The sequence below is a fragment of the Gouania willdenowi genome, chromosome 15 (genome assembly GCF_900634775.1).
Source record: "Gouania willdenowi chromosome 15, fGouWil2.1, whole genome shotgun sequence".
NCBI classification, from domain to species: Eukaryota; Metazoa; Chordata; class Actinopteri; order Blenniiformes; family Gobiesocidae; genus Gouania; species Gouania willdenowi.
In genome coordinates, this window is record NC_041058.1 from 2,631,320 (window position 1) to 2,646,332 (window position 15,013).

At 36.1% G+C, this 15,013-nt stretch overlaps 1 protein-coding gene across 1 annotated transcript in view; it reads right to left on the bottom strand.

Moving 5' to 3' along the window:
• Positions 1-15,013, bottom strand: part of LOC114476667 (1-phosphatidylinositol 4,5-bisphosphate phosphodiesterase beta-1-like) — a 30,979-nt gene that overhangs the window by 2,680 nt on the left and 13,286 nt on the right. Inside the window, exons 14-27 of the mRNA XM_028468483.1 lie at positions 14,809-14,974; positions 13,550-13,605; positions 12,880-12,976; positions 11,693-11,777; positions 8,433-8,557; positions 6,903-7,057; positions 6,017-6,184; positions 5,848-5,947; positions 5,540-5,644; positions 5,135-5,247; positions 3,807-3,957; positions 3,652-3,705; positions 3,072-3,249; positions 2,855-2,990 (exon numbers count right to left, since the gene is read on the bottom strand). Coding sequence (XP_028324284.1) covers positions 2,855-2,990; positions 3,072-3,249; positions 3,652-3,705; positions 3,807-3,957; positions 5,135-5,247; positions 5,540-5,644; positions 5,848-5,947; positions 6,017-6,184; positions 6,903-7,057; positions 8,433-8,557; positions 11,693-11,777; positions 12,880-12,976; positions 13,550-13,605; positions 14,809-14,974 — 1,689 coding nt within the window. The remainder of the gene's footprint in view (positions 1-2,854; positions 2,991-3,071; positions 3,250-3,651; positions 3,706-3,806; positions 3,958-5,134; positions 5,248-5,539; positions 5,645-5,847; positions 5,948-6,016; positions 6,185-6,902; positions 7,058-8,432; positions 8,558-11,692; positions 11,778-12,879; positions 12,977-13,549; positions 13,606-14,808; positions 14,975-15,013) is intronic.

Here is a 15,013-nt window from a genome sequence, read left to right on the forward strand (position 1 = left end):
TTTTTTTGGTGCCGATTTTAATAATCGCATCTGCTTCCCAGTATCGAGTCTTTTTAAATTGTATTTTTCACATTTTTGTGGGCGACCACTGGGTGGCGGTAATGTACCAACAAGTGAGCGCAAACACGAGGAAGAGTTGCAGCACCTGTGATTTCCTTTTGACAAACAATCCAACAACCATTATTAAACCTGCACAATCTGTGTATCATTCGTTTTTCATTATGTAACAAAAACATGAAAAACAAAAAAAAAAAACACTCATTATTTGATATTTGTTTCAAAAACCAAAATGAAAAAACAAAAAACGTCTTGTTTTTCAAATTCATGCTGTTTTGCTTCGGTACAGAAAACTAAAAACAGAAAACGAACATCTTTATTTGTTTTCTCCATTACCGATTGGCCAAAGTATGTGACCCAGAAGTGTACTCTCATCCGACGCTAATGGCGGCCTGCAGCTGGACGGATGGATGGAGGAGAAGCTTACAGGCTGGGCGATATGGACCAAAATTCATATTCTCAAATTGGCTATATACGATATAAATCTCAATGATTTTAATTCAAATAAATCTGACCACAAAGTAGGGATGTAACGATTCACTCAACTCCCCATACGATTCAATTCACGATACTGGGTTCACGATACGATTCTCTCACGATTTTTTTTACAACATGGGACTGTAGACAAATGATGACTGAAAAATATTCATTTATTTTTTTTTGGGAAAATACTGTATTATTTTCCTTTTATTTTTCATTGTCAAAAGAATCTCTTGATAAACTAAATAAAGGAATAATACAAATCAAGAAGAAGCCTATTAATTAAAATTCTGGTTCTATAGTAAACAATGTAAAACTGCACAATAGTTCTTTTTCTTTTTAAAAAAAAAAAAAACAGTCATTGCACTGTATTTATGTCAGATATTTGTTTGGACCAGCAGAGGGCGCTGGTAACCCAGTGGTCAGTTGGCATGCAGCTAATCGAGCAGTGAAGAAGAGATGCTATGCGCTAGCAGACAGAGCTAATAGAAAAACGTGACTTTCACAGATATTCAAGTAATATTACAGATATTCTTTCGGTGCTAAAGGGGTAAGGAATCATTTATGAACATGTTTAAGAATAGAAGGCGGCCAGAAAGTAGTAGGAGATTCCGCCCACCGCCAACACGTGGATAGCGCCCTCTGCTGTTTAAAAAAAGTTCTGCGATTCAATTTTCACAGTATCGATGTGAACCGTGACACCTATGAATCAATTTTTAACTGCCTTACGATTAATCGTTACATCTCTACCACAAAGACAATTCAGGGTTAAATTTGCTGAAGCAAAATGTCACACAGGCTAAAATAACATCACGGTGCTTTAAGAATGGTCTTGTGCGTAAAGTAAATGCACAAAATGACAGCAAAAAATACACAAAATTAAGACAAAAACACAAATAAATAGATAAATAAACAAAAAAACAACCCAAATACACAAAAGGAGAAAAAAATACACAATGGCTATGCTAACGGCAGAAACGTGTCCTTTTCGCTTTAGCTGGTGTTAAGCACAGAACCTCCTCACGGACATTTCAGAGGATTTAGAGACTCCTAAGTGTTGCAGAGATAAAGATATCTCAGAATGTATAACGCTTCACTTCCGGATCATCAAATAAAGGTGTTCGTTTTCCGTTTTTCGTTTTCTGTACTGAAGCAAAAGAGCTTGAATTTGAAAAACAAGGCATTTTCCGTTTTTTCATTTTGGTTTTGGAAACAAATATCAAATAATGAGTGTTTTTTTTGCTTTTCGTGTTTTTGTTACATAATGAAAAACAAATGAACGAATGAAACATGGATTCTGCACCTGTACGATTTATATCTAAAGTATGGACGTACTTTTAATTGATTCCATGGCAAACAGATTTAGACACATGACCAAAGCTGTATTAAACTCTGCTACGGACGACTAGCGCATTGTGTAAAACAATGAACATTACTGCTCATCTTGTCCGTCACCATACGAACATAAAGGTAGAGCGAGCTACACATGCACGCAAAAAAAGACTGACCATCAGCATTTCTAATATTTACCAGTTTTAGACGGGACAAAATGTGCTACATTTAACTATATTTTATCCATGCTGTCCACTCCTTTTCATGGAGGGCGGTGTGTGCTGTGTCATGGAGCTGATCAGCTGTGTGCACGTCAGCTGCAGCTTGTGAAATAAAACTCTGACAGGCGTCAGAATGATGTCCACGCTGATTCAACTTTTTTTACACAGTAACAGTAAATAACAACTGTAATATTGATGATGATGATGATGATGATGATGATGACTCATGTAAGCTGATCATTTCTGAATGTAAGAAGTAAAAAAATCAGACTTTCCACACAAACAAACGTTATTCTGTCGTCTCTCTTAGAGCAACCTAACTACTACTGTATATATATATGTACAAATATAAATAAGTATATATATACCAGCATGTTGACCAGCTCCTGTTCCCACACTAAAACACAGACACTCTAAAGCACTAGCTTGATTAACATTAAAAGTTTTGTTGTGTATGTTATTTTCCCTCTATCTGATGGAGGTTTTATTTTATTTATTTCAGTATAAATCCTAACAAATCACTGAAGAAATAATGATAAATCAGTGAATGACTGGATGTGATGTGCATTGTTTTTAGGAACTATGACATATTTCTAGAAGATTAGGATTCAACTTAAGTGTTTGGATAATGATAAAATCATGATAATCATCACTGTAGAAACACTTGTAAAATCAGAAACGCAATTTAAATTGAATCAGCGCCCAAAAATGGGGATTAAAATGGAATCGGGACCAAAGGGTGTGGTCCCAGCTCTAATTAGTACCGTCTTAATGTGCTCTTTCTGCAGGTATTTCTGACTGTAGTACTGTTCCTGTCTCAGAGCCAGAAGCTGCTGATGCTGCTCATCTCTGAGCTGCTGGAGGCGCTCGTCTGGTTCCCCGTCATCAGAACGTGAAGCCCTGGTCAGAACGTGGGAAAGTGTGTGTTAAAGTGTGAAATGGGACCTCTCAAAGAGCGACGGTAACAAACGTTTGTCGTGCCTGCTCTTGCTGCACTGTCGAGCCGTCTTCTTGTACTTGTTGTGGAAGTCTCGGAGCAGCTCAGAGGTTTTCTTCTGGTGTCTCCTGACCAGCTCCTTCAGCTCCTTGAAGTGACGTCTCTGCTCCTTCTGGTAGACTTTGGACTGCTGGAGGCTCTCGATGCTGCCCAACGGAACCTCTGGGAGCATAGCAAGTGGTTTTAGTGCACCAGTTCATCAGCTTTAGACTCTACAAACTCCAGCAGAACAAAGCAAAGTCCGATTTTTCACATATTGACAATCATCTATGCAGAGTGTGTGTGTGCATGTTGAATGAGCGGTGTGATTGTCACACACGGTTATCAAAATGACTGACATCCCCTAATCCCTTGTTCTTGTTGAAAATTGACTCCGAGGTACATGGGAGGCTGTAGAACAACTACGTAGTGCAGTTTGCTGAAAACTATTTGATTTTCAATGAATTTTTGGTACAATACACCCGTACAGTCCTGTTGGAGTGATTTGAGGTGTACACCTAACAGATATAACCCTCTTCACTAACGAATCAACCAATAGTAGAAAAGTGTTGTAGACATGCTGACCAATCAGGACGCTTAAAACCAGGTCTTCACTCTTGGCTGCTGGTTTTGCTCCGTCTAAAATAATCAAAGGATAAATACAGTATATTAATATGTAAATAAATTAAAACATTCTTTTAATGCACAGTAAAGGTATACGTTCTGATGAAGAACTCTACCTGTTGAAGTTGCTTGCTGATTGGCTGCTGAGGCTTTGGGTGTCATGGCGACAGGGGTGTGGCCTGCAGGGGCAGAGGACGTGCTCAACCCGTTTTCCAGTGGAGTCGACTTTGATTCGTTCTTTCGCTCGGAGCAGCTTTCAGCTTCATCCTGGACCAGGAAAGAAATAACTAACACTCTGATATAATATTAGGGCTATATTCCACCAAGGTATCGGTTTCTTCATAAAACTATGTCAGATTTATAATAAAAATGACAAAACTCACCAACATTATGTGTTGAGTAAAGATTTTCAATGCAAATGATGCACAAATAGTGTAAAGGAAGCAAAATCAGGTATGTCATCTACAGATTATTTAAAGATATCCTTTGGGAAAAACCTTTTTTGGAACTTTTAGAAATGAAATCAACATTTGCAATTAGGGTGCTTTATATGCATAGCTGATCTTTATTCTAGTTTTGACAGTAATATTATAATATAAACCTTGTCTGATTTGTATCTACAGGGTGAAAATGCACAAATTGTGATTCTCAAATGCAAATTTGCAAAGTCATATCGATGTATTTTTAATAACGCCAATAAACACAGTATTTGTGCACAATATTGTGCATTTATTTTTAAGTGTGTGCATGAAAACCAATCACTTTGAAGAACAACTGTCAGTCTTCCTCAGAGGTGTCTGCTGATTGCTTTGATGTGTCCTTGACTTCCGCTTAACAAATCCAGCAAGTTCATTTTGTCTTCTTTTTGAATAATTTGTTAAGGTTTAATTCATTCAGAACTTTTTTTTTTTTTCCAGGAAATGTATTTTGATTGAATGTCAGGAGATCAAAGGACACATCAAAGTGATCAGCAGACGTCTCTGAGGAAGACTAGGCTGGCAGTTGACAGTCAAACCATGTCAGGAGGTGAAAGTAAATTTCCTGAAAAAAGTTGTGTGAACAAAAGAAACCCTTAACATATTATTTAAAAAAAGACAAACTGAACTTGCTGGAATTACTTGTTGTGTTGTATCTAAGATTTGTCCTTTCTTCAACAAATCTTAAGTTTCCTCAACCCAAATGTTAAAGATAGCTCACTGAAAGACTAATTTAATTCTAAAATAACTATTCAATGCTCTTCTTAGGAATAACATCATAACGTCATAAGGAACAGGATGACATGTAACTAAGCACTACAAATGCTATTTCACCTCAGACTTTCTCTGGGAGCAGAAATACAAAGATTTAGCCTGATGCTGATAGGCTGAAACCCCCAAAATGGCAACGCCCACATATAAAGGGTAATTTAGTGTGTTTATTGTCTAAAAGTTGATGTAACACTGACCTCGGTCTGCGTGTCCTCCTCACCGTCCTCCAGAGTCAGAGCTGCTAGCTGCTTGGATCTCTGCTCCAGAAGGTTCACGTATCGAATGGGGTTGGACAGAGCCTCGATCACATCTACAGGAAATACAAAACAGGAACATCTAGACAATGATATTGAATATAAAAAGATGTAAAATAAAATGAAAATAAATCTAAAAATGAAAATCTAATGAAAGAAAAAACAATACCATTAATATTGTTAAAAAAAGGGAAAGAAAACTAAAAACTTTTAATATTTAAATTTTTATGTTACTATAATGTAACTTTTTTCGGGAATGTAAGAAACAAACAAACAAACAAAAAAAATCTTATAAATAAATACTATTAATATTCAAAAACCTAATTTTAAAAGCTATGAAGCTTGTACCAGCAAATGTATCTGGGACGTAGTCCTTGACTTCAATGTAGACGAACACCGCGGGTAGAATCAAAGGCTGATTCTTCTCGTTTCTTAAGCCGATGTAACGATATCCTGCAGCGTTAAAAAAACAACCACAAAAAAGAAAGAGGTGGTGAAAACAGGGAGCGGTTATTTCCTTAGAGCAAAAAGATTATCATAAAATAAGATGATCTAAGATAAGAAAATCTATAATAAAACCAGATAATCTAAAATAAGGATCCTCAGTGCTTTAGGAAATCAGGTGCGTAATTGATTGTTGATTGGCTGATTATCACCTGGTCGAATGGCAGTCACTGGAATTATCCGATGGCCAATGAACTTTCCTCCTTCTTCAAAAGCAGCGATTCTGAGCGAGGCCAGAGTTGGAAGAATCACCTGTTAGTGAAATAAAGACCTGAGATCAGCCCTCTGACTGGGAGATGATGTTTGCTTTATTTGGTTCACCTTTTTGAACACGATGGGCTCCTCGTCCCACACTGGGTTGACCGAGTTGTTGTTCTGGGATGTTTTGGTCTTCAGAGCTTTTCTTCTGGTGTCGACAGGAAGACCAAACATCTCCACCTCCACGTAGACGCCGACTCTCCGCTCCGTTAGAAACTGGCCTGAAATCACCTGTAGGGAATGACAAGAGGAGACAGATGCCTTTATTCTCTGTACACTTTATTATCTACACCCCTATGACCCAAAGTTCCTCTGAGAACATTACCAGACATTTAGAACCTCTGCTGTATTAAAAATATACAGTATAGAATGTATTCCTGTTTACTTTAAACAGTCTGTTTTGATTTTCATTGAAAAAAGTGCACCTTCAAAGGGGGGAGGTGTAGGGGTGACGTTCATATTTTTCAAACAAAGGGTTTTCATTGCCATTCTGCTCTGTATTCTTGAATAAATATAATTTTTGTTAATTATTTTAACAAATTTAAAGAAACTCCACAATATTTGCAGGGCCTACAGTTTTCTTTTTTTTAAATCCTGCAATAAATCACCAATAATCACACAAAATGCCTTTGAATTACTTGAAAATGAGTCACAAATTCACATAATTTAGAAGTTAAGATTCTTCAGGGACTGATCCCTGTCATTTATTGCCTGCACTTTACACTCTGCATAGATCATTTACATGTGGAAGTGCAAACACGTGCAAAGTAATGTTGGAATTTATTTTTCCGCCACGTAAATTCTTTGGCCCACTTGAGATCGAACTGCTCCATATTTGGCCCCTGAGTAAAATGAGTTTAACACTCCTGTTTTAAACCCTTCCTAATGGAATGTTCCTAAGTTTTTACTATCTATCCTTTTTTATTAACCTCAGATTGCACATACATACCTTCACAGAAAGTGTGTTAGCCACGATCCCGTCCACCGTGTTTTCAGTAAAAGGGTCAAAGTGCTTGTCTGGACGTCTCATGAACTCTGGCTTCAGTCTGTAGCCGCTGCGTCCGTTGTACTCGAACATAAAGAGATTCAGCTGCATGGACAAATCTGTAACAGACAGAGGATGTGACCGACGCTCCACGGCAGAGAAACACACACATGGAAACTCAGCGCAAGGATCGGTCTAATAATACCCACTGACTGTCACTAAAACTTCAATACATAATGTATGCAAAGATTTTTTTTTACAAAATAACTCCAAAAATACACAAATCAACAAAAAAAATGTGACAAAATCACTCAAAACACAAAAAACTAAAATATACAGAATGACAGAAAAATATACAAAGCAACAAAAATACTAATCATACAAGACAATTGCAAATAAATAATTGAAAAATACACTAAATGACAACAGAAATGCACAAAATGACCACAAAAATACACAAAATGGCTCGTAAAGGACAAAATAAGGACAATATAGAGAATGTTAGAAAAACATAGAAAACAAAAACAAAATACAAAGCAACAAAATAAAACAAAACAAGAAAAATATACAAAGCAACAACAATATAAAAACATTATATAAGAAAACATATACATATAAAAACAAAAATACACAAAAATGACTCCAAAAACCTACAAACAACTACAGAATAACAAAAAATATATACAAAACAAAAAAATACTAAGTAACAAAAAAACAAAACAAGAAAAATATACAGAATGACAGAAAAATATATATACAAAGCAACAAAAATATAAAAACATGACTACAAATAAAAACACACAAAACCACAAAAATACACAAAACGACAGCAGAAATACACAACAATTGGTACAAAAACACACAAGCAACTACAAAAACAACAAAATGGCCCATTAAGGACAAAACAAGAGACAAAATAACAGAGAATGACAAAAAAATAAAGAAAACAACAAAAATCCAAAGTAACAAAATAACACAAAACAAGAAAAAAACATACATTTTGAATCCATTTGTCTGCACTGGGGCTGCAGAGAGGTGGAGCTCCACTATGTCTTTTATGGAGATGAGCAAAAGACAGAAAGGACACACCAAATGTGCACTGAGCACTAATTGTCTGCCTATTTTAAGTAAAGCACGACTTCACTCAGACTGAGGAAGAGGAGAGTAGACTGTTCCACCCACTACAGTCACTGCAGTGGAAAAGATTTATTTTGGGCATCAGTGGATCGGTGGCCTTCAGGGTAGAGTTTCCATTCATCTCAGTATCAAAGCCCAACGTCTGCTGGGTGGATCTGAAGGCCATAAAACCATCCCTGCTGAATAAAAGCTCTCAGAGAAACGTGGCTTTGAAGATGAAGGAGAGAAACTGAAACACCTCAGATGAAGATGGCAGGACGGATCTCATTAGAGAGCCTAAAAACACCAGTTTCTCTTCACTGAAAGATGCTGAACACAAACAAAGCTGTGTGTGTGCGTGTGTGTGTGTGTGTTTACCGATGGTTTGATAGTTGAGAGCCACCAGCTGACAGCCAGCGTTCCAGAAGAGTTGAGGCATAAAGTTTGACGAGTCCACTCTGGTTCCTTTAGGATAGATACGACTCAGCTGGGACTTATTATATCTGGTTTAAGTCGAATTAAAAACCAAAACTTACAATAATGTGGAGTCAATAGAGAAGAATAGGATTATTATTTAAAAAAAAAAAAACACACATCTATTTAGCATAATTTGAAATTGATGACAAAATAACAATCAAAGAAACCCAATTTAAAAAAGGAAAACTGAAAAAAACATTTTGCTTAAAGCCCATGTGTCAAACTCAAGGCCCAGGAGCCAAATCCGGCCCTTTAGAGCATTTGATTTGGCCCGCAGGAGAAAGTACAAATGACAGAGAAAACATGAATTATTGTGTAAATTACTGAACAATGCAGTATTTTAAAGGAGACATATCATGGTTTTAAATCCTTCCTTTTTACATATAAATCATACAGTTGTGGTCTATATAAAGCGGAACTGCAATGCTTGGGTCTGAATTCCTCATTATCACCCTGGTGTAACACTGCCCTCTCTTTTTTACATCCTCCCTTTAATAAAGTATTTACCCTTCCCTAGGGAGGGCTGGTGATGGTCACAATTATGCAATGAAATAAATTCATTTATTTAATTGCAATAATAAAATATGCATTGCTGTTAAAAGATTGCACTTCTTGTAGTGTTAACCTTCAACAGAATGTGCAGACAAGGTAAAAAAAAAAAAAAAAAAAAAAAAAAAAATGAATTCCTCATTATTATAGCTCCACCCCTTTTCTGATGTGCTTCTGAGAGCAACTCGTTTTGGTGCTGTCTCTTTAAATGCAAATGAGACACTTCATACCCCGCCCCCTCTCTAGGTTGCAGAGGTGACACTCGGTTCAACTCCACCCTGTTCGGCCATTTTTGTAGTTTGATAGAAGAGATACGGCTATGTAGCGGCGCATAAACTTTTTATTCAGAGGTTATTTACAAAATGTCAACAACGTTAGACTTGTCCATCCAGCCTTACATGTTCCAGCCAGAGTCTGACCCAGTGGAGCGAGATGAAAATGAAGATGATGAACTGCAGAACCCGAACAAGTGAGCTAACACAAGCACCGAGCTAACGCTAGCGCCAAGCTAACGTCACAAAATGCATTTTAATACAGTCTTTTCAAAGACAAAAACGTCAAAATGAAATGACTAATGAAAACTTTAGACTTAAATTAAATCACGTAGGCCATATCATCAAGGATCTAAAACGAGCACACAGCGCTAACATATGAAGACGGTGCAACTGCTAATGCTAACAAAACAATGACAGGGACGTCTTATCATCACACTTTTTAGCGTTATTTACAGCTTACAGAAGTGCTCTGTTCATCGTCTCCAAAGATAGAAGGAATTGAACCCTCAATCAGACAAAGTCTTTCTGTAAATCCTTCTTTATACTGGTGGAGGTTGATGAAGCAGTCATCATTGAAGTGCTTCACACACACAAAAATGACCTTACCCACAGATGTGGGTACATTTCTATAAAAAATAAAACTCAACCAGACACTTTGAAAAGGTTCTGATGCTGGGAGACGGTGTAATGAAGCGTGTGGGTTACTACATCCAACAACCCAACATTTAGACTTATCCTCTCGTAACTTCAGCATCCTTGAGCTTGGACTACAAAATAAAAGCGAGAAATAAAAATGTTGGATTGCTCGAAGTGTTGGGCCTGGAGTTAATGTACTAATTTGGCAGTTCCGCTGCAAATACTGTGACGTTATTGTTCAAAAAACGTAATAGAGAATCAAAAAATCGAAACAGATTGAAAAATATGACCAAAACAGAATATAAAGATATCTACGGAGCACCTGAAGAGATTATTTTGAACTTTTCTGTACTTCTAAACACTCTAAATATACAACAAAATGCATTTACAGTAAGGGCTAAAAAAGGGGATTTAGTATGATATGTCCCCTTTAAGGGTAATTTTTAATTACAAATTGTTGAAAGAACCGTTAATTTTTCCACAAATATTGCAATTTCTCACAAACAATTCCACGAGATTCCTCTAAATTCCACAAAAATTGTTAAGAAAATCAAATTTTTTTTAAGTGAATCGAAGTGATATTGAAAACTAGAGCACAATAATGTTTAATTGTCTACCTAGAATCTACGACCAGCTTGAGCTCAAACTGGTCAGTAATTGGCAACTGAACTAAAATGAGAAACTAAACCCCAAAATATGTCAATTTGGTGTATTTTGTAGTAATAATGTAAGAGTGACTGCCCTCTACGGGTTAATACCCGGCTATTACGATCCAATTTTACTATTGGCTGAGAACTGTTTCTGACATTTTGGTGGTTTCTTACTTCACAGTTAGCCCCGCCCCTTTTATAAAAACCAGCAGGATTTTCTCATTTAAATTTGAATGATTTTGTGACCAATTTTTATTTCTTTTGTAATCTATGTGAAATTATTTCAGGAAAATTGAATTATTTAAACAATTATAGATTTAAAATGACTGTAGTCATGGGGTAAAAGCATGGGAAAATTATGATCCTCCAAATATTGTTAAATTTTTCATTAAATTTGTGTATTTAGAAAGAGCTGAGAAATCTGACAGAAATATTCGGTAATTCAGACAATAACTGGATGGTCTAAAGGGCCAGATTTGGTCCCCGGGCCTTGAGTTTGACACATGTGGCATAGAATGTTCTTTGGAGATTTTATAGTAGAGACTGGGCGTGTCTTAACTGCTCCCGGAGCCCCGCCCACAATCAAGGAATTCTTTTTAACCTCAGGGTTTAGTCAATCTTTAATATGACTTATTTTTTGATATGCATGAAAAATAACAATAAAATAAACATATGGGCTGTATTGAATATTATATATAAAACAATTGCTGACGGTAAGAGCTGACGTTAAACATAATTTAGCACCGTCGGAAAGATTTTCTTGACCCTACGTATTTAGCACATCTCACACGTATAACAAACAGCGCAACATGCAACAATTCAAATCATCAAGACTGTTTTTCTCATTAAATTCTCCTTTCACAACTTCAACGGATGCTTTTAAAAACAGCTTCTATAATTTCCATTATGTATAAAGCAGCATTTTCAAGGGTTTCACACAGACACACACACAAAAAAAAAACCTAAAAGAGAAAAACAGAACATTCTGACTGAAGCAGATAAAGCGGTTGCCATGGCGCACCATCACTGCAGCAACTGTTGCTAAGGATACTCCACAAACTCCACCGGTGACTTAGTGAGATGCTCCAAAGCTTTTGTCTCCACAAAGGAAGACATGTGGTAACAGCGGGCCGCCTCTACACACACACAATTACACACACGCACACACACACACGATTACACACACGCACACGCACACATGAGAGGAAGAGGAATAATTTGAACATTTTACTTCAGTTACATCATCTTTCTTGTAACAATACAACAGTGTCTCTGCTCAGCTCTGCTACCAGATGATAAAATAACATCAAAGCAAAGAAACAAAAATCTATAAATAGATTTCTATAGATGTTTTTTTTTACAAACTTAGATTTTCCTTTACTTTCCAAAAAGTCCATAAACATTTGTCCTTACCTTCTGCTACATAAGTTGTTCAAACAGCAAGTGAACAAAAACAGTTGTTTAGCACAAATTTAAGCAAAATTACTCCAATTATTATTTCAAGTTAATAGTATATAGTCATCTTAAATATGTAAATCCTTGTTTTAATCAGAAATAAAATGGGTTAAAAGTGACCAAAAATGGTGGAAAAGATTGTTAAAAAAACACAGAAATTAGTTAAAAGTTGCAAAGTAGAGTGGGTAAAAACAACAGAAAAAGTGATAAAGAGGGTTCAAAGTGTCAATATTGGAACAATTAGTATAAACTGACAAATAATGGTTACGAAAAACTGTGAATGTGATTAAATTGGCAAAAATAAGCATGAAATATGGTGAAAAGAGGTAAAAAGTGACAATAATGAGTCAACATATGTGACATTAGGTAGAAAAGCGGTGGAAAGGGTTTAAAAGTGCTGAACATGTCTTGAAAGTGGAAAAAATGTGCAGAAAAAGCATTGAAATTTAATACAGAAGTCACAGAAATGGGAGTAATGTAGCAAAATGCATTAAAAGGAGCAAAAATATGGATATAAAAAGTGATGAAAATAGGTTAAAATATGGTTAAGTTTGGTGTAGTTGCAGAAAAAGGGTAAAAACAAGCAAAAATGGGCTCAAATTGTTCAAAAGATATTCTTTCGTTTCTTGAAGGCATCTGGTGACTCCCTCACCAATTGGGGTTCTGACCCCAAGGTTGAGAACCACTGCATTAAACAACTGAAGGTGTGAGTTATTGATATCATTAAGGGAAATAAAACGCAGTCAGGCTTAAATTAAAACTCAGTGAAAGTGATTTTCTTACTTTTCGAAGCCTCAAAGGAGTTGAACTTTGTTGGTTGGACGTAGTTGACCAGAGTGGACATTTCCTCTGTGGCCACAGCCTCACGTTCAGCTGAGCCCTGAGAACACACCCCACAGTGGACGGGACACAAACACATGTTTTTACACACTCTGAGAAGAAATTTAGTGTAAAATGAACTTAAAATGATTGAAAATGGACCAAAAAATGAGACAAAGAACTGAACTTTTTAAAAAATGGCTCAGATCGTCTCATATTCATTCATATCAAACTGCATTTCAATCTAAAGAGAACGAACGGTCGTAATATTTGACTCGCAAATAAATGAGAAATCAACTTTTGGTTTTTTCTTTTTTCGGAGCCCCTTGGCCCCAAATCAAAAATTGGGCTCCGAGCGTTGATGCATATACATATACATACATAGATTATAGCTACCAAATTTCAGCCTGATCGGTTCACAAATAACAGAGGAGTAACTAGTGTAAAGAAGAAGAAGAAGGAGAAGAAGAAGAAGAAGAAGAAGAAGGAGAAGAAGAAGAAGAAAACAGCCCAACCTAATAAATAACAGTTTCTTGTAAAAATCCAAAAACAAAAACATTTATGAAGAGACAAAATGAAAACAACTCATAAAACGATGGAATGAAGGATCTGCTGCTAACACGACCTCACTCACCTTTTTACCATCATCATCATCATCGTCCTCTTCCTCCTCACTTTCAGCCTCCATTTCTGTTCAAATCAAACTTGTTTTTCATCCACTTTTGTTTTTAATGTGAACATATTTACAGCAGGGCAGTACAGTTTATGATCACACAAACATTACTATAAGTCCAGTATATTAGTCATTTCTCCAAGAAATGTACAGTATTCCTGGAAAGTCCTCAGCATTAGGTGTAATGCAGATAAACACGTGTGTTTTCTTTTATACAGTAATGCTCTGTTGGCTTCAGAAGGTGTCACTCATTAATCGATTAAGACAATCAGAATATTTCACTACACTCCTGTGTGTTTTTAGTCATTTTGTGTTTTTGTACTCAATTTATTTTAGTTTTGTGCGATTTTGTTGGCATTTTATATGTTTTTGGAATTATTCTGTGTATTTTTGTTCTTGTTTTGTGTATCGTTCTATCAGTTTGTGCATTATTTTGTGTGTTGTTGGAATGATTTTGTGCATTTTTCTGTTATTTTTTTTTAATTGTTTGTTCATGTATTTGTTGTCATTTTGTTTATTTTTTTGTCTTGTACTGTTTTGTTATTGTTTTGTATGTTTTTTAAGTTATTTTTGTTCTTGTTTTGTGTATTGTTCTGTCGGTTTGTGTGTTTTTGTTTGTTGTTTTGTGTGTTATTGGAGTCATTTTGCATATTTTTGTCACTTGTTTTTCATTTTGTGTGTTCTTGTTGTTTTGTATACAGTAGTTGTCCGTCTTGCTTAGTTTTGTTATCTTTTTACAAGTTTTTTAAGTTATTCTGTGTATTTTTGATCCTGTTTTGTGTATTGTTATGTCAATTTGTGTTTTTTTTTCATGTTGATTGAGTAATTTTGTATATTTTTGTTGTCATTTTGTCAGTTTTTGTCAGCTTTTGTAGTCATGTGCTTTTCATTTTGTGTGTTCTTGTATAGTTTTGTTACCTTTTTATAAGTTTTTTGAAGTTATTCTGTGTATTTTTGTTCCTGTTTTGTGTATTGTTCTGTCAATTTGTGTGTTTCTGTTTGTTGTTGGAGTCATTTTGCACATTTTTCTGTTATTTTTGATGTCAGTATAGTTGTGTTGTCGTTTTGTATATTTTTACTCTTGTCTTGTGTATCGTTTTGTCATTTTGTGTGTTTTCATTGAAGTTTTTTGGCATAAGTGGACAAAAGTAGTTTTCTTCTCTGTTTTATTTACCCAGAAACCTGTGCTGACACTGAGGATGCTCTTGTGTTTGTGTTACCTCCGGTGTTGTTGCTAGGTGACAGCGGCTCGCTGCTCTGATTGGCCGGTTGGTCGGTCAGCCTCTTGCTGTCCGTGCTGTTGGACGGTTTGTGGGACTTCTTGTTCTTGATCAGGATTTTACCCATCAGCTCCTGAGGGCTGGGCAGTGGGACGCCAGACTCCAGCTGCACACACACACACACACACACACATGGTTAAACCAC